We start from the raw sequence: 20,707 nt of genomic DNA, 5'->3' as shown, positions 1-20,707 counted from the left end.
GGTAAGAAAATACTATAATTGTCTTTCCATGGTTAGTTTCTGTTCACCATTCATTAAAATACTTGATCAAATAGTAACAGAGATAGCTTATGATAATTACAAACATAAAGACAGATTAAAAAATAATATGAGGTCTTTGTGGTTCAGAAGTATATTGTGATATCATATTTTTCAAAAACCGAAGCAACTCCCATTTCCTATAATGGTTTTGGTTGGATTAATGATATTTATTTATTAAAAATTATATTAATATCACAGGATTTCCTAAAGTTATTCACTTATAAAGCATTATAACTGATTTCTACACAAGGTATTCTCAAGTACATAGTCAGTCACTATAGATAGGCAAGTTGAGTATATAATAAAAAATTTTAAATTGTACAAGTTTATAACCAAAGGTGGGATACATTAATATTGGCTTTTCAAATAACTCAAATATATGTTTGTCTATTTTTATTTATGCAATTATTTGCTTATTTACAACATTTATTGGCCTAGGTATGTTCCTAGGTACTTTATATATACTATTAATTTTAATCTGTCCATTGATGTAAAACAAATGGTATTACTAATTCCATATCCAGATGAGAAATGTGAGGCTCAGAAAGACCAACTAATTTGTTCACACATATAGTTCCAAAGAGAAAAAGCCCAGAGTTGAAACCCCAGTTCTATATGTATGCAAAGCCTAAGCTCTTTTGAAACTCTTATCTCAAGTGCAAGTGTTCTTAAAGTGCACAGTGTAATCAAGTGTTCCTTTCACCCTGCATGGGCCAGGGTCATCATACAGCTGCAATGCCTGGGCTAAGGCCAGGCTCTCTAGTTTACTAGCCACGTGAAGCTACGCAAATCATTTCATTGCTCCATAGCAGTTTTCTCTGTAAAATGGAGCCAGTGATAAATTAAACCTAATACAAAGAGTGTTAAGAGGATTAAATGAATTAATATTTAAAGTACTTTGGAGAGTGCTTGGCACATGATAAGTTAAAAGTCTAAATTAACATCAACATTATCATATGACAATTGGTGGCAACATATTAAGATACAGTTGAGTGTTTATAGTTATTTGCAAATTTGTCTTTAGAAATGCAATAATGAAGTGTTGAGCATAGAAAAACACATATCACATAATTTATTTTATCAATTTTCACTAAGCTTAGAGTTATACAAATGTACTTGGCAGTGAACACTGATATCAAAAGAGCACATGGACACTTATATAGCATATATTGTATATGTCTGTGTATTTGTAAATATTAGCTTATTTGTAATGAAGGCCTAAATAGTTACAGCTGCTCAAAAAATGAAGCTAGGACAATATTTATAGTTTTCAAAATATATTCACATGAATTATTGCCTTTGTTATTATAACTTTATAGATAGAACTCTTAAAGGAAAGGGTTGTAGACTTATTTAGGTTACTTTATTAAATTTTTAAAAACCTGGATAATTTTGACATTTGGAGACATAACTTTATTCTCAGCTGAAGATTTTAGTTTTCATTTTTTACTAAAACCCTCTGAAATCATATAAGTCTTAATACTTTTCAGCAAAATAATTTGGGGATGTTGCATTATGAGAGTCCCCTTGGTAACTATCTTAATTTCCACAAATAGAGGCGGCACTGGAATGAATTTGAGTACCATTTCTGAAACTTAATCATGTTACATTTAAACACCCAGGAGGGAAATGTAGATGTCTACTGTGGGCCACATAGTCCAATAAATGAAAACAATCCCAGTTATTTTTAGATGAGTTAACTAAAGTGCTATCACTTTCCACTGCATGTGCTTTAGCTTAAACACCACGTTCTGTTAAATGCACATGGCACAGCATATCTATTCTTATGAGAATTGGTTCCCATTCCAGTTCATCATCATTTTCCTTGCAAGCTGTTTATGAAAAGGGCTGTCTGAACACTGAAGTGTGTGTCATTTACAAGCAACAAGAAAATATAAATTAAAACTTTAATTAGAACAATTGCTGGAATTCTATAATAAATACTATGGGAACAGTAAGATGATGTTCACATATCAATCAAAAGTAACTTTAATTAAAATAAAACATAGTCAAATGTAATCAAATCCCAGATAATGAATAAAAAACAAACAAACATAAAAAAATAACTGAAATCTGTCCAATTCAAAGATAGGTTATCTAGAAACCTAAATTGAAACTCTTTAAATGATAATATTATTCCCTTCACCAACCTATAAACATAATTATTAAATAACTAGAGGCCCAATGCACAAAATTCGTGCACAGGTAGGGTCCCTAGGCCTGGCCAGCGATCAGGGCCTACCTGTGGGGCAACTGGCAGGGCAATTGGGGGGCCCCCCACTGGCACCTGCCTTGGCCAGCCTGATGTCACCCGCTCGCCTGCCGGGCCCCCTGCCGCCACTGCTCCCTCTGCGGAGAGACCGGCGAGGCGATCTGGGGGGCCCCCGCTGGCACCCGCCTTGGTTGGCCTGGGGCCTGCAGGCTGGGGACAGCTCCTGGATTGAGCATCTGTCCCCTTGTGGTCAGTGCGCATCATAGCGACCAGTCGTTCCGCCAGTTGTTCCAACCGTTCGGTCAATTTTCACATTAGGATTTTATTATATAGGATTAGTGTAAAATTATAGGTATATTTTTCCAAGTATTAAAACATTTGTTATTAACATTTGATATAACTACACTATTATTGAAAATGTTTAATAAGTGATTTACATAATATTATTACCACATAATTGAGCATCATGTTAATAACAGATAGGGTTAGATATAAATCTATTCCTTATAAAGTGCTGAATAGCTATATTAATTAAAAATATATATTACACTAAAGAAATCACATTGATTTTTATATAATATTTATTCAAGTAGCAATCAACATAAACATTTTGCATTCACATGTCTATTGATTAATTGATATGGATGAGAAATAAAGAAGTTATCTAAGATCATTTATCAAAATGTCTGCATGCGGAATTGGCATATAAAGAGAAACAGGTTCCCTGTTTATCTCTCTCATTATAAATCCATCTGCATAACCCCATTGCAAAATAGAATTATAACAGGTCCTATCAAGTCAAAGGGAAACAATTCAACTTGCAATGTTATTTGGTGAGTACCAACTAATATACCAGATTACATATTATTATACTGGCAAAAGCAGCTTTATAATACTACTTAAAAATAGAAAGTCGGGCAAAAAAAGAACTTGATAGTGGTTGAAGGCACTGAAAAGTCAGATATCTTCCCTATGCGTAAAGAACTCAGAGTGCTAGGTTCAGTCATTCACTTAGCAAATATCTGTCGAACACTTATTATTTGTCAGTTCTAACTAGGCAGTTGTGATTAGAACAGCAAAAATCTGCCCCTCATAGAGGATATACTCCACTGGAGAATTAGTCAACAAACAATATTTAAAAGTAAAAATATATGTTAGTGATTAATGCTAAGGAGAAAAACTATAGCAGAGAAGGGGCTGAGTGTGTGTTTTGGGGTGTTTTGGTAAGGAAGTGGAGAAGTCAGGGAAAGCCTCATTGAAGAGGTGTCAGTTATGCAAGAACCTGAAGGAAGTGTGGGAGTATTCATAGCAAATACTATAGAAAAAAGGAAATAGAAAAGGAAATGCTCTGGGCAAGAATGTGCCAGGTGAGTACCTGAACCTGCTAGAGGCAGGGGCAGTGCATAGGAAAGTCAGAGTCCCAGGAGATGGGGTCAGAGAGGTGAGGGGGAAGGTGGAAGTCCAGGCCGGTCCTGCAGGCCTTGGAATGGGACTGTAATTTTCACTGTCGGAGGTCAGGAGCGAGTAGAAGATTCTGAGCTGAGAGGTGATGCACTCTGACTCCGTTTCACAGGTTCCCTCTGAGAGCTGGGTTAGGAACGGACTGTGGAAGGAACACAGGCAGAAGGCGGGAAGGACTTCTCTTAAGTAATATTGCCTCGTGGGAGCTTTTTTGTTTGTAAAAAACTGTTTGTCACCTCCTTTGCCTTACAATTTTCTACCCATAAGACAAATTCCTTATGGAGTGAGTGTGCATGTGCGTGTGGTGTGTGTGTGTGTGTGTGTGTGCGTGTGCGTGTGGTGTGTGTGTGTGTGTGTGCGCGTGTGCGTGTGCATGTGTGGTGTGGTGTGTGTGTGTGTGTGTGTGTGGTGTGGTGTGGTGTGGTATGTGTGTGGTGTGGTGTGTGTGTGTGTGTGTGTGTGTGTGCGGTGTGGTGTGGTGTGTGTGTGTGTGCATGTGTGGTGTGGTGTGTGCGGTGTGGTGTGGTGTGTGTGTGTGTGTGTGTGTGTGGTGTGGTGTGGTGTGTGTGCATGTGCATGTGTGGTTTGGTGTGTGTGTGTGTGTGTGTGTGTGTGTGTGTGCTGGAGCTTCCAGGAGCCTCATAGTTAGCTAGCATGGAGCCCTGGCTTAACAGCTCTCATTCCCCTCCCTCCTCTCTCCTTTGTCTTTTTCATATTCTGTCTAAAGTTTGCAAGCTGGCCTCTGCTCCTCTTTAGAACTTCATCCTGTTGTGTTGATCTATACTGCCATGTGTTTCTGCCATTCATCTTCCAGTTTCCACTTGTGTAATGAAAGGGGGTAGAGATACATGGTGAGAGGTAGAAGCAGAGTGAGGCATGGTCAGTCCAGTGTTTTCTTCATATATAAAGTGCTCTCATTAAATAGACATTTAAAATACTATTCTTATTTCCAGTTCAAAAAAGTACTAAAGTCCATTTTTTAAAAAAAATCAGAATATTTAGAAAAACCATAATAAAGGCACAACTATCCTATCTAACAAAAGAGTAATATGCAAATTAACCATCACTCCGCTACACCAACAAGCCAAGTCCACCAGCCACGCCCACCAGCCAATCAGGAGTAAATATGCAAATAAACCCAAACAAGATGGCTACCACCACAGAGAGCAGGAGGGAGGCATGGGTTTCCTTGGCAATGGAGGAAGCCAAGCTTTCCGCCTGCCCTTGCCGGCCTAGGCCTCCACTCAAGGCTACAAAGTTTCAATGATAGAAGATAAATAAAGCCCAAACAGAAATGGAGGCAGCCACTAAATTGGAAAGAGCAGGAGGCTAGGGTTGCCCGCAGCGATGGAGGAAGCCAAGCTTCTGCAGCCCTGGCTGGCCCAGGCCTCCACTTAAGGCTACAAAGTTTCAATTATAGAAGATACATAAATCCCAATAGAAATGGCTGCCGCCACAGAGCAAGCAGAAGGCTTGGCTCCGCTCCAGGCTACAAAGTTTCAATTGTAGACAATAAATAAATCTCAGATACCAGGGCCTCTGCTTGGGTCACCAGGGGGCGTGGCCAGCCAGCAAACCACCACAGGCCCCTCGCCCAGGCCGCCCCCCACCCCAAGGGAACCCCCACCCTGATCCAGGACACCCTTCAAGGCAAACCAGCTGGCCCCCACTCGTACACCAGGTCTCTATCCTATCTAATAAAAGAGTAATATGCAGATTGACCATCACTCCAACACACAAGATGGCTGCCCCCATGTGGTCAAAGATCCTGCCCCCATGTGGACACAAGATGGCCACCACAAGATGGCCAGCAGGGGAGGGCAGTTGGGAGGGACCAGGTCTCCAAGGGAGGGCAGTTAGGGGTGACCAAGCCGGCAGAGGAGGGAAGTTGGGGTGACCAGGCCTGCAGGGGAGGGCAGTTAGGGGTGACCCGGCTGGCAGAGGAGGGAAGTTGGGGGCGACCAGGCCTGCAGGGGAGGGCAGTTAGGGGTGACCAGGCCTGCAGGGGAGGGCAGTTATGGGAAAACAGGCTGGCAGGGGATCAGTTAGGCATCAATCAGGCTGGCAGGGGAGTGGTTAGGGGGTGATCAGGCTGCCAGACAGAAGCGGTTAGGGGCAATCAAGAAGGCAGGCAGGTGAGCAGTTGGGAGCTAGCAGTCCTGGATTGTGAGAGGGATGTCCGACTGCCCGTTTAGGCCCGATCCCACCGGGATTGCTCTTAAACTGGCAGTCAGACATCCCTCGAGGGGTTCCAGATTGGAGAGGGTACAGGCTGGGCATGTACCCGAATTTTGTGCACCGGGCCTCTAGTAATATAAATATTAAACTACTTCTTTGTGAGAAGATTCTATTCACATTCTTGCTGCTGTTTTTTTTTTTTTCTGTTATATTTAATTCTATTGAACTGAGAGAAATAATAAATTAAGGATAAATATTATTTGCCTTCCACGGATATTGTAATATTTCTCAGTTTATTTTTTACTATTTTATACAGATATTTCAGTGTTTACATCAATTGTATTCCTTTGCAATACCTGCCATTATTTATAATTTGGGAGGGGGGTGTTCTGAGAATGATTTCACCTTTAAATATACCAGAACTTAATTAATCCATCAGTAGAAATAAGAAAGAAGTAGGTCAAGTAAAGCAAATATGAGTGCAGGAGCCCACGATTAGACTAAAGGCAGTTTGGATTTAAACACAATGATAATAGCATTTCAGTATGGCCATCCTCTGACCCACCAAGTAGTCTCTATCTTTCTCCCTTCCCTCTTCCTCCTGAAATAGCAGCCTGAGCAAATGGCTTCTCTACCATTACTGCAGGCAGAAGCCAACCCAATGGTGTCCCTATGAGACATGATACAAAGCCCAGAAAAATGTTTATCAATCTCACTAAAGAGTGGAAGCTGGCACATTGGTTATAATCTATGTCATGTCAACTCTGAAGATCCTAATCTCCGTCAGCTCAGAGCTGGCACTACTTATAACCTGCAGGTGTTTCTATGTGCACTGTCATGAGTGAATGCTCTGAGTTCTCAGTGTGTAGAACTAAATCATCACTGGGGCAGAATGCACTTTCTTACTCTCAATTTTTAGAACTCTATGAAGTCACAGAAAAAGGCAGAGCCATCTCTCAGGCACTACAAAGAGTAAGAATCCTGATTTCTTACAACTCTTACAAGTGTGCCATAAGTGTTCTCTTTACTGGGGCACAGAGATGACAGAGGACGTGGGAGGATGTCAGAGCATATGATGGGTTTAGGAGAGTACCTCACTATCACGTTCATGTTCAAAGAGAAATCTGCATTTAAATATAAATATTACATGAATATAAAACCAAGTCAAAGAAAACCAAGGAATTTCAGTAAACACACTATCAAAAACTGATTGAAATGTATTAGGCACAAACTGGGGGCACTTATCAAAGTCTATTTCAATACATCCTTCTATAATCAATCAGGTTTTTCTTCTTTAAGGGTATTTTCAGAGGTGGTGACCTCAGCAAAAGTCTCTGAAAGGGAGGATGGACAGGCTTTAGCTATTGGTTTCAATGTCTAGTTCACATCCAGGTCTCCTTTCATTTTCAACATGCAAGCAAGCAATTTGATGTCTAGTTGCTCCCTGGTCAGTATGAAGGGAGAATGGGGGAAGGCAAGGCCGTATAAATAACTCCAAGTCTTAGGTCTCCTTTCCCAGGACAGGAGGTTGTCTACAACCTCAGACACTACTTCTTAAGGTCACTCAAATAGCGAGGGTTTGACCACCTTGGAGAGGCACTCATTCCTAAGAAGGATTCTCATGACGTGTCCCTTGAATAATTCTTCCAAAGGTCTCATCTTCTTTCTCCCCTGCCAGGCCTCCTAGGGGTGGCCTTGCCAAGCCTGGACATGCTCTTATCCAGGCATAGTTTTAAGCTCTGTCAAAGTTCCAGTACTTCCTGAAAGCCCTTCATTCTGGCACCACATCTCTGTTTTTGTTGCATGAAAGTCAAGTAGTCGACTACCATCTATTTTTGTTCTTCATCATATTAATAAAGTGTTCCTTTTCAGACCCCTTAGGGGGAATGCTTTTTAGCACAACTTCCAGTGCTGACTGGGCAGTCATCTTTAAGACTCATGAATAAAAGTAAAGAAGGGTGCAAGAACTGTGCCTGGGGTAGGCCAAGGACCAGTTGAAATTAAATTCATCTAATGGCTGGGTAGTTACATGCTTAGTAGGAAGGTCACTAGGACAGTTGACTGGGTGGCTATTTGTCTATGATCAACCTGCTTACTCAGACTGCCCTTTCTTTCCATCTATCTGTGCCTGCAGCATCTTCATCAACTCATGCTCAATGTCCTTCTCCAATAATTTTTAAACTTAAAAAAATTTTCCCCAATCCAAGGTATTTCTTTGATATTCAGAATTTCACTATTAAAAAAAAAATTAGAACTAGGGTAATGAGCATTCCTAGATCATCATTTTGATTATATGCACAACCGAATGAAACTCTTAAATAATTTTCCTTTTTTTTATTTTATAAATTACCATTGTCGAAGGGGAGGAAGAGAAGGAAAGCGAAAAATAAAATTGTTACTATGGCTAACTGTGAGAGCCTGGGCAAACCACATAGCCTAGGTGCCAGTTTCTGCATCTGAATTCCAATCTGCATTTGCCTTCTGAATATCTATAGTATTGTGATCTCTAATAGCATACACATCAAAGAAGTAGCACTATGAAGTATATATATATATATATATATATATATATATATACTCAATAATTATTGAGCTATATCATTATTGTTCTCATTAATATATATTTGTGTCCAATTCTGGCCTCCTCCCATGAGACTATAACTCTGTTATTATCTTTTCCTAGTATTTTGTTTGTTTGTGGGAATAAAGGGGTGCTTTGTGCTTCTTTGTTAACACTTCAGGTAAATTATTGTTCTAACATTTGATCCACAATCTCAAGACTGGCTTAGGATTCCAAGAAGAAAAATTGTGTGTAAAATTTCTACTAATATATTGTCCAACTCAACATGAATCCTCCTTTATCTCTACCTTTTATTTGTGATAGAGGCTATCTGGCCACAGTGTGCTGAATGTATTGTCTAAACCAGTGGTTGGCAAACTCATTAGTCAACAGAGACAAATGTCAACAGTACAATGATTGAAATTTCTTTTGAGAGCCAAATTTTTTAAACTTAAACTTCTTCTAACGCCATTTCTTCAAAATAGACTCGCCCAAGCGGTGGTATTTTGTGGAAGAGCCACACTCAAGGGGCCAAAGAGCTGCATGTGGCTCATGAGCCGCAGTTTGCTGACCACTGATCTAAACCAAAGTAACAACTCTGGTGAAAATTTAGGTCATACACCCACTCAAAAGCCAAAATAGTATCCATGAGAGAGATACACTTGGGGTTTGAGGATCTGTTGCCCTACTTTCAGACCACAAGGTGACCACTTCTGTGCCTATCATGCACTGAGACCTACCTGGAATTTAATAACATTTAAACAACAAATATTAAATATGCCACTTCAATAAATTATGAATTCTGGAAGTAAACTATATTGATGTCAACTCAGTTCCTATAACAAATGCAGGGTATACAAATAAAACTTTGTATATACATATATATTAATACTTACTGTATTGACAATTTCTTCCCATGAATTCACCTGGGCACTCACAGGAATAGTTAGCAACAAGGTCTGTACATATTCCACCATTTTTGCAAGGCTCAGCTTCACATTCATTTATGTCTGAGGAAAACAGAAAAAAACATAAGAAGTAAAGTATTGGTAAAAAAATGATTAGCTTTGTGTATTAATCATAAGTCAACAATACAAATGCTGCTTAAATTTATTAACAATCAAATTAAATCAAGTTCATATGGAATTAAGAATCTAAGTGAAAGAGCAGCAGAACTAAACTATACTTGAATAAAAAAAATAAATATGAATAGTGTAAGGAAATAGTCAGTGTATTCTTAGAATTAAATCAAACAAATTAACTCTGATAAAGGGATGAATTGGTATCACTTACAAGATCTAGAAACTTCCCCTGCAGCAACAACTGCCAATTAACACTGTCTCATTTCATCTTAATTCATTAAAATTCTGACAGAGATGTTTTAGTTTCTAAATAGTTAGCCTTTGATGAATGCAATGAGAAGCAAATTAGAGTTAAAAGCTAAAGCTCATTAAATGCAAAGTATAATAAATGTAAATGATGATCACTTCCTAATCTCATTCAAGGGTTTCTAAAGTTAGGATAACTAAAGAGACTTACCCCTTGATATACCATTATTATACCTGATGTAAAATCATTGGAAATATAAAACATTTAAATTATACTAATTTCCATGCTAATTTTGGACAACAGAAATAATGAGTATGATTTTAAATGAAAAAGTAATAATGACTAATTCCGTCAAATATCAGTCACTAATATTTACCAATCATCCCCTCTAAGCACAGCACCACACTGGGCTCCATGGGAGCCAGTGAATTAGTCAAAGGACACACACTGCTTCCATTGCTTTCTCTTCTTGTCATCTACTCCAATGAACTCCCTCTCCGCCTTTCTTCCCACAGCTCTGTGTTTTTTCCCCAACCTTCTTACTGTCCTAAATGGTGTTAACTTAGAAACTGTCTATTCACTCACCTTTCACCCTTTTACCTAGTCAGACTGTGAACTTTACAGATTCAGGTCCTGCCTTGCACTGTTCTTTGTACTTCTGCAAATGCCACACACTATCTGGTGACAACTAGTGCCCAATAAATGTTTCCTGATAGTTCTAACAGAAGATTAGAAATAGTGGTGCAGACAATATACTAGTAAATGTGTGTGTTTTTTTAATTTCAGATGTGTTTTGTGCCTTCTGATACACTACAATGTATCAAAAGGTATTTGTGAAGTCCTGGGTTTTCACAGTACTTAAAGCAATATATATCATCATTAAGTTACTCCCTCAAGACCAAACAAGGGCAAAATACTAGGAAAGTCTCTATTTGCACTTTGTTTTATCATTTTCTTCTAAATAGTATTTCCTCCAGGAAGCAAAGTTGTCCACCTCTCATTATAAATTTAATGTACAAATGTTGGTCTAAATTTCCTTAGGCAGGTGATGACTTACTCTGAAAAAGCATTCTTTTGGATTCTGGTTGACTGTTACAACTTAAGAGTAAAACCAATTCATGACTGTGTTCATAAAGATTAAAAATAATTAAGTATTTTATATCATCAAATCATATATAATAAAAGGCTAATATGCAAATTGTCCCCTTGACCAGACCCCCACCCATGCATGAATTTGTGCACCAAGGCTCTAGTAATAAAATAAAACCAAAATCTGATAGTCTCAAAAAATAGCTGTGTGCTATAAAATACAATAGGCTCCTAAATATTTAACACTAAAACTCTCCAGAAATAAAGAAAAAAGGAAAGAAGGAAGGAGTCATTTGTTTTCTTATCTGATGTAATAGTTAGCTCTTTTAGTCATGTCAACATTTCACTTAGTCTTCATATTAAACTAATGCAAAATATTTTCATTAAATTTTGAAAGTGCACAACAGTCTCTGTGATTTTTATTTTTTTTATTTTTGCAAGCTTAGTGTAAAGTAATGACGATGTTTGGCAACTTTGGAACATGCCTGATATGTCTTTTGTTTGATCATATCTACTAAAATTTGTTTTAGATGAGAATATGCTCATGGCTAAATTAAACTTTCACGTCTTAAAGAGTGCATTACCTTATTTTGTAAATGACACATGTCATTCTTTTATATAATGATACAGGAGAAACTAAGTATTGATATCTGAAGATCATATAAAGGAAATATAACTTCATTTTGGACTTGAAAGTTTTACTTAGGATTAGTAAGGGCAGGATGAAGATGGTGGTGAATTTCTGAGCATGAAACCAGGATGAGTCACACCTTTGAAGAGAAATGTCCATGGTGTGATGCCGTGTTCAGGTACAGGAATAGCCTAGTCTGTCTGGAGCAGAGAATGGGAAGAGGAGTGCTGGTGACCACATCTGAGGATGCATACAGGGAGCATATTATGAAGAACCGTTATTGCTAGCTGAGGGAGCTGCTTTTACCTTTTGGCATTGAAGACCTGAGAACAGATGGAGGGTAATCTCTGCACCCTTGTACTTTAGAAAGACCTAGTTAAATCATACATGGCATGGGCTTAAGAAATGAGTAAAGGAAGGCAGAATGAATACCTACACAAGATTTGATGTTAATAGAATATATATACATAAATATCTTATCTAATAAAAGAGAAATATGTAAACTGACTGTCACTTCACAATGCCCACAGCCAATCAGGCGTGAGTATGCAAATTAACCTGACAAAGATGGCGGTGGCCCCACTCCCCAGCCGCTCCGGGCCTCTGGGCAGTGCGCCTCCTCAGGGCCTCCCTGCCGTACTCCACACCTGTCAACCATCCTTGCAGCCTCCCTGTGGTCCAGTCCCCGGCCTCAGAGGCAACCCTCTGGTGCCTGAGGTCGTAGCTCCCAGTGTCTGGCTTCTCCCTCTACCCCACCCCTGCCCCACTGCTCTGGTAAACAAAACCCTAGCATTGGAGCAGCCCCAGGGGCACGGACGTGCACGTGAGCTCACTCAGTGCACAGTAAGCACACCCCAGAAGCCCCGGGCCAGCCAAGGGGCGATGGTGGAGGCTGTGGCAGCAGTGGCAGGCGGCTCAGCTTTGTTTTGAATAGATGAAAGAGGCCACCTACACAGTTACCCAAATTATCAGATCTCCCTCCTCCCTATCTCTCCAAACCAAGAGGGGAGGGTCGATGGGCGTGGAGGGAGGGCGGGCAGGCAGAAGGCGGAGGGCGGAGGGCGGAGGAGGAAGAGGATGAGGAAGGGGGTCAGTTGCATCCCACTTTCACAATGGGAAAGTGAAATGCACTAGCGCACCCAACCTCCCCAGTCCTCCCCACCTGCCTTGCTCCCCCCACCTCTTCCCCTCCGCACCTCCCCAGGAGCACCAGCGCTGCACAGAGGAACTCTCAGGAGAAGGAGGGCGAGGAGGAAGTGGTGCCGGAGTGCACAGGGCTTGCCACGGCCCCTGCCGCTGCACAGGCTGCCAAAGCGAGCCCGCCGCATGCTGCAGCCAGGGCAGGAAGGCCTATTCTTACTCGAATCTTCATGCATTGGGCTTCTAGTATGTATGTGTATATATATATATATATATATATATATATATATATATATATATATATTTCCCCCCAAAATGTATACACGTTAACAGCTTATAACTCAATTTTGAAAATGAAATGTATTTTAATAAACACTGCCTTTATAATTATTCAAAGTGTGTGCATTTTTTTGGGGGGGGACCCCAATATATATTTTTTAATATTCATTTTAGGATATTTTGTTTTTCCCCCATTACTTTTAGAGAGAGAGAAATGGAAAGAGGGAGATGTTGTCAGAGGGAAACATTGATCATTTGTCTCCCACACACCTGAAGCAGGGATCAAACCCGCAACCTAGGTATGTGCCTTGACAGGGAATTGAACCCACAATCTTTTGGATATGGGACAGTGCTCAAACCAACTGACCAGGGCACAGGATATATTTTAATTCTCAAGTAAGAGGCTCTAAGCACTTTCTCATTTTAAGATTGAACTGAGTCATAAGTAAGAGAAAACCCAGCTTCTGGTACTTGGGTATGTTAATAGAAGGAAGTTTTTACAGTGCATGACATGAGAACAATCAAGAGTTAAAACACATACTTTAGGAATGTGCAGGCATTCTTGCTCATAGTTTCCTTGCATCTTCCAAGACTTTACACAATATATTGTATGTACACATGTTGATATGAATCTAATCAATTTTTAAACCTTCTGCCTATTCTTCAGGACAGATCTACAATGGCCAACAAAGGAAGTTATAATTAAGAACATCTGATTCTAAAAAAGCAAACAAACAAAAACAGTTACACTTTTATCCATACGTGAACATAGGCAAGATAAACTGGAATTGCATTCCTGAAAATGCTTTATAGTCATACTCAATTTGTGATAAAAAGAGACCTTTTATTATTTGGGCACTTTTCAAAATTTTTTTTAATTTAAAGAACTACCTTAAATCTAAATTCATAAAAACATAAATGTTATATTAAGTGAGTTATGTTCTTTAATATAGTAGCAAGATAAGTAACACATTTCTACATATGTGCATATTTGGTAACATGCAGGCTCAGAGAACAGATGCAAATTACACATAAGCGGTTATACATTAGTATAATATAGGGATTCTTTCAGTGGCGAAGGCTATTTGCACTGTGATTAACACTGCAAGCAATCTAAATGGAAATAGATCTCAATTTAAATAAATCATGTTTAATTAAAGACTAGATATAAATGTTCACAGAACATAATGTAATGAAATGAAAATTAAACATCTTTGTAATAAATCACATATATTTCTCTTTTTCACAGATTAAGGCATTATCATTTCCAGAAAAAAGTTCATATCTAGCAATAATATACTAGACTATACTAGACTATTTCTATAACTAAGAAAAACTTAACACAGCAGTTCCCAAATAAAATAGAAATTTCCATATTTGGTCATATTTCTAGTCCATGTATTATTAAAATAGCTATCATTTTTTGAAGTTTTTGCTTCTATGATTGCCAAAGAAAATTCTTTTTTTTTAAAACCTAATTGAAAATTGGACTTTATCAATACACCAGCTTAGTCCTGATTTCTTTCTCTCAACACATAAAACATTACTGTTCACAGTCTAGTCTGAGACATAGTAACAAGCTAAATCTGGATTTCCAGATGTAAATGCATATACACCTTTTCTTTGAGAGTGGCGGAGAGGAGCAGTGAAGGAAGAAGAAAATAAGATAAAGAAAGACCAGAAGAGATGAGAGAGTAGACAGATGGTCACAACAGTATGCATTTCTTTGAACCAAAGAGGTACTCCAGGAGGATTTCCATGCCCTTTGCTCTGCTGTAAACCTGCTACACAGATTTACTCACTTGTATACGTATAAGTTAGACTCTGTCTTTACCATTATGTCTCAGCCCATTTTCTTCAGATTTGTGAAGGCGTGTTCATAGTCTACCCGCTTTGTCTTGAGTTTTTGCTAATGAATAATTGGTCAGATAGTGACCATTTCTTTTTTGTGGTGAGGATATTTAAGATAGATGCTCCTAGAAACAGTCAGGTATGTAACACAGTATTATTAGCTATAATCACCATACTGGACTTTAGGTCCCCAAACTTGCTAATCTTATAACTAGAAGTTTGTACTCTCACAAATATTTTCTCATTTCCCTACCCACCCTACCCACAACTCTACTCTCTATTTCTCTGAGTTTGTCTTTTTAGATTCCACGTATAAGTGAGATCATACTTTGTCTTTCTCTAACTTCATTTCACACAATGTCCCCAAAGTCTATCCAAGTTGTCACAAATGGCAGAATTTCCTTCTTTCTCATAGCTGAGCAATATTCGTGTGTGTGTGTGTGTGTGTGTGTGCGTGTGTGTGTGTGTGTGTGTGTGTGTGTGTGAGAGAGAGAGAGAGAGAGAGAGAGAGAGAGAGAGAGAGATAGAGAGAGAGAGAGAGGCGGGGGGAGAGAGAGAGAGAGAGATCTTCTTTACCCATTTATCTACTGATGGACAGTTGGTCATTTCCATATCTTGTCTATTGAGTATTGCTATGTAAAACAGTATGAACATTACCCCAAAACCAAAATAAAACTACCTTATGATCCAGCCATCCATCTTCTGGCTATAGATTCAAATAAATCGGGGAAAAAAAGGATCTCATAAAGATATTGGCTTTGAATATTTTGAGCACTGACAACCATTTAGACCAGGACATCCAATCATTCTTGGGACACCTAATCTTCTGGTTAGTGGAGATAAAAACAACTCAATTCAAACATGAACCTATTTCCTTTTCATCCCCAAGTACATCTAGGCCCCAGGAGCATCAAGAAGGAACAACTGATTCTCAGGCTGAGCAACCTCGTTTTTATATATTGAAAGGACACCATGACAAAGCCTTTTTTCCCTTTGCAAGGAAATAATTTCTCAACTTCCTGATTCCTTTCCCTTGGGCTGTCTTTCCTCCCTGCAATATTGTTATTGACTGTTAATTAGCCAGCCAGAGCTTTTTCAAGAGCCTGCTATATTTGATCCTTAACAGCACATCTTCCCTGGGCTCCCCAATAGCTATTAAATATTCTCCAGACCTCCTGTGAGTGATTGCCTTTTGAAATTTGACCTTTTAGTTTTGTTCTTATCTAAAGCCTATTGTTTTTCAATTTCTCTCTTAAGGCTGAACAAATTATGATGAATTTGTAGGAATTCTTTCACCTACTTAGATACTGAATTTAATTATGTCATATGCAGAATTATCTACAGGGTTTCCCAGTCATTTCTGGGACCAGTTCAGTATATTTTTAATATTGTGTGCTTGAACTCCCTTTTGATCTGGCATTCTGCTATAAAACTGGTAATTCATTTTAAAGAAGTAAATTAAACTCTGCATTTTTAATCAGAACATATCACATGCAAAATTTTTATAATAATGTATTGATAACTTTCATTTACTAAGAATAATAGCATCAAAAAACAAACAAATCCAAGAGGTATCTATCCATAACAACTTTCTAACAGAGATTATACTCTTTTCCCATGTCTATCCTATAATCCTAACATTTAATATCTCAATTTAGATGCAAAAATCCTTTGAGACAAAGAATTGAGACAGAGTCCAATTCTTTAGGATGTTTCTATGTAAAATTACTCTTATAAGACCTTATTTACCTTAACCAGATATTTGGCCAGTAGAACAAGATAGCTTTTCCAAGGTATGTATAAAGCTAAAACCAGGGGAGATAGAAGAAGGGTTGGGGAGGAGGTAATGAGATAGAGCCTTAACTCAAATATTTAAAGCCTTAACATTTTATAAATAGAAGCTATATGAAGAACATAAAATAGAAGCCAAAAGAACTGATGTCTCTGGTGAAAATTTTCATTAAAAAAGACATTACCTCAAAGGCATGCAGTATAGTAGCTGCAATAAGTATTTGTCCATTAGTAAGAAAGAACTGGGAATATTAGAGACCTGTGGAATCATTAACTGTAAAAGTACAGTGAATCCCTTGATTGGGGCAGTTATACCAAACTACATTTAAAGGGGTGCTATTAAGGAAAATGAGTTAAAACAATGCTCCTTTTAAAAGTTATAACTTTAAAACTATACCAATGACTGATAGAAAAAAAATTAATTCACTTGAAATATGGTGTTGAAATAGAGCTCTATGGATACCCTGAACTATCAGAAAAGTGAACAAATGGGTCCTAAAACAAATTAAGTTTGAAATATTGCTGGAGGCAAAAATGACAAAACTAAAGCTGTCCTACTTCCAGGCACATCATGAGAAGCAATAATGCTGACAAAAATAGAAGGCAGCAGGAAAAGAGGAAGACCAAATATGAGATGTATTAACTCTATAAAAGAACCCATAAGCATGAGTTTACAGGAGCTGAGTAGGCTATTGAGGACAGGAAATTATGGACATCACTCATTGGTAGGGTTGCTAGGAGATGGAGCTGATTCAATGGCACAGAGCAACAATGCAAAGGACCCACACCAGAACTTCTGATTCAAATTGTCTTGGATGGAATGAAGGCAGTGCTATTGTTTATATAGTAGTCCAGGTGATTCTAAGTGTAACCAGGGTTGATAAACATTGAGTTAAACCTCTGTGTATAAAGCCTATCTTCCATCCATCCATCTATCCTTACTTTCTGTGCTAGGTGCTAAGAATGCAAATATTAATATGCCATGGTCCTTTACTTTCTCAATGCCCTTGCAGTAAATGGACAAGGAAATAATCAGGTACAATGCAAAGTGAAAAAAAGCTCTACTAGGAGAATGAATGCACAGTTTTTCAAAGGAACTCCGTCATCAATAACTAAGTCAATCTAGCAGGCTAGAGAATGTTGAGTTTTAGAGGAGGAGTCTTACAGGCTAGGGGAAATGCTTCTAAGTTATCTGGAGTTACAAATAATTTATAAGGTTATTTTTATGAATTAATATACATCTCATTATTCTGCAGTTCTGTGAGTCATATATTTTCTGGTTTTCTACTTTTACTGTGGTATGCTATTTTATATTTTTGCATATTTATTCATAATACTTTATCCAAAATTAACAGCTCTATTCTGTCAACTACATATTAAATGAGTTCATTTATTTCTCTCTATTTTTAGTGGTCAATATTAACAATCAGCTACTTTGAATTTTTTCTGTATTGAGTCATCAGACCCAAACTGACTAAGTGAGATGAGATTCACATTCACTTGGGAAGAATAGCTGTGATGCATGTGGTTGCCATCTCACTCACTCACTCACTCATTAAAATTTGATGAGCTTATTCTATGAAGTAGGCTCCAAAATATATGATTGGATAGGTCAGTAAATAGGGATAGGTCCTGTTCTGAGCGATCTCACTTTCTGTAATTCTATTCAGGAAAGAGGTAATTGTGATAAAATATAGTGAAGTATGTTCTAAATACCACTATGCACAGGATGCACTGTGATCATAGAAGAGGCAGTGCCTAGCCTAGAGGTGATGTGGAAGATCACTTACAGAAGGTGATGTTCCATTGGTGCCTAAAGGATTAGCAGGAGTCTTGTAGAGTTATTAGAAGTAGGAAGGGTCATAAAACAACACAATGTTTCCAGAGAAACCTGAGCCCTTTTAAATGTCTGGATACTCACAAGGATTATGTGCATAGAACTACTAGGGATGGTGGTTACTAGGTAGTCTGGAACTAGACTTTTATGGCCTTATAAATCAAGTTAAGGAGTGTGAACTTTAGTCTTTGGGTACTGGGGAGTGAATAGAGAATTCAAGAATATGAAGGGGAGCATAGAATTGAACAGATTTGATTTTCAGAAAGTTCATTCACATACTCTAGAATTTTATTACTGGTAACATTTTGGGAAAAACAATTCAAAATATCACAAGAAAAAATTATGTTGAGTTCAATACCAAGATCACATAATATTATGACTATAGCCATGTATCTTTAAGCATTTAGCTTAGTTTGAAATGCATACAGATTTCCTAATATTTAGGGTTGGCATATTTAGCAAATAAAAGTATATGATGCCTATGCAATGTTTTGCTCATACTAATACAAAAATAGTTTATCTGAAATTCAAATTTACTCGGAAATCCTGTACTTTATCTGGGAATCCCAATTGAATTCTCAACTAGAATCTGATTTCTCCATATTTCCTTTCTTGCCTTTTATATGAGCACTTTAATTTTCAGCATATGGTCATGTTTTTCACTTTCTGTTTTCAGCAGACCCCAAGGAAAATTACCTGCAGTGAAAATCACCATTGGCCAAGGAGTGCTCCTCAGGCTTTTGCTCAAACTAAAATCTGTTACTTGCATTCTGCAAACTGATGCATGATTTTTGCAGGGGTCCTCAAACTTTTTAAACAGGGGACCAGTTCACTGTCCCTCAGACCGTTGGAGGGCCGGACTATAGTTTAAAAAAAAACTATGAACAAATTCCTATGCGCACTGTGGGCCTGGGACGAGTCAGCTGCTAAGCAGGACAGGCAGCGGCACCCGGTGGGCCGGATAAATGTCCTTGGCAGGCTGCATGTGGCCCGCGGGCCGTAGTTTGAGGACACCTTATTAGAGTTTACTTCTACTCAAGTTTCAATATACAAGTATGAATAACCAACACCTTGGAATGATAACATGACAACGATTAGCACATTTACCCACTTGCACATTATTTAGTATGCGCCAAACATTGTTCTAAATGTTTTACATATAACATTACACTCTCTGAGCTAGTTACTGTTATCATAACTGTTTTACAGATGAGGGAGTTTGAAAATTTACAAAACTTGCCAAGAGTCATGAAGGTTGTAAAAATGAGGTTAAAACTCGGATAATTTTTCTCAAGAAGCTATTCACCAGTACACTAAACCACCACTATGGAAGATTATTACTCCCAATTCACCTTCCCTTCCTACTTGCCTTCAAGGTACAACTCAATGTGCTGGGGACAATAGATATGGGATAATACATGGTCCTTGATCTCAGAACATTTATAATGTTCTACAAATACTAACATTGCTGTTCTGGGACAGCAAACCCCATATTAGATTTGACAGGTTTAGAGAAACTATCTTAGTAGATATAGCTAAAATAAAGCTTTTCCTGTGGTAGGCCTCAAAATAAAATCCAAAATTTAGGTTTTTCCACCTATGGACACTTTCTCTGGAAAAATGTACATTCATTTTTTAAAATCTTAGTTTGTAATACTTTTTTCCTTTATCCCACTTAGTACTTTTCCTCAAAAACTTCAGTGGTTTAGGCTTAATGAGCATCTGTTCTTTTATCCCTGAAATCTACAACCACTTGTTATTTAGAAATAGATTTCTTTGGCTCTTACATTTTGTTTTATATGCCTTCCTACTGTGCATTCAGATGAAAGGGACACATTTTTTTATAGAGGGCATAAATATATTTTATATCTGTACAATTGAAATTTTTCTTTTTCAGGGGTAACAATTCACATTATTCTCAAACCTTTATATTAAAGATAGCATACATACAAAAAAAGGTACACCAAATAATGGAGTAAAGTGAATTATCTTTAAAAGACAAGTTGTGTAACAACCACCAAGTTCAAACACAAAATCACTGCCAGCACTCCAACAGCCTTCACCTGACCCATCCGTATACAACACGCCCTCCAGCCTCACCAAGGTAACAATCTCCTGCTCACAATGCTAATCACAGCCTCACTCTTCGTATAGGTTAGTAGTATCATTATTTAAATATACATTATTAAACATTATCGTTTATTCTCTCTTATGTTTGAACTTTGTAGCAAAAAAAATCATTTAGTACGGACTCTGTAGTTGTGGCTTCATTCACAATCGTGTCGCAGT

At 38.1% G+C, this 20,707-nt stretch overlaps 1 protein-coding gene across 2 annotated transcripts in view; it reads right to left on the bottom strand.

The window, feature by feature from the left end:
- EDIL3 (EGF like repeats and discoidin domains 3) overlaps positions 1–20,707 on the bottom strand; it is a 397,106-nt gene that overhangs the window by 168,306 nt on the left and 208,093 nt on the right. For both annotated transcript variants that reach the window (XM_080682026.1, XM_080682025.1), the window contains one exon: positions 9,368–9,481. In XM_080682026.1, the coding sequence (XP_080538152.1) occupies positions 9,368–9,481 (114 nt within the window). The remainder of the gene's footprint in view (positions 1–9,367; positions 9,482–20,707) is intronic.

The sequence above is a fragment of the Plecotus auritus genome, assembly GCF_963455305.1.
Source record: "Plecotus auritus genome assembly, chromosome: 7".
In the NCBI taxonomy this organism is placed as follows: domain Eukaryota; kingdom Metazoa; phylum Chordata; class Mammalia; order Chiroptera; family Vespertilionidae; genus Plecotus; species Plecotus auritus.
This window is presented reverse-complemented; position numbering and strand designations above follow the sequence as displayed.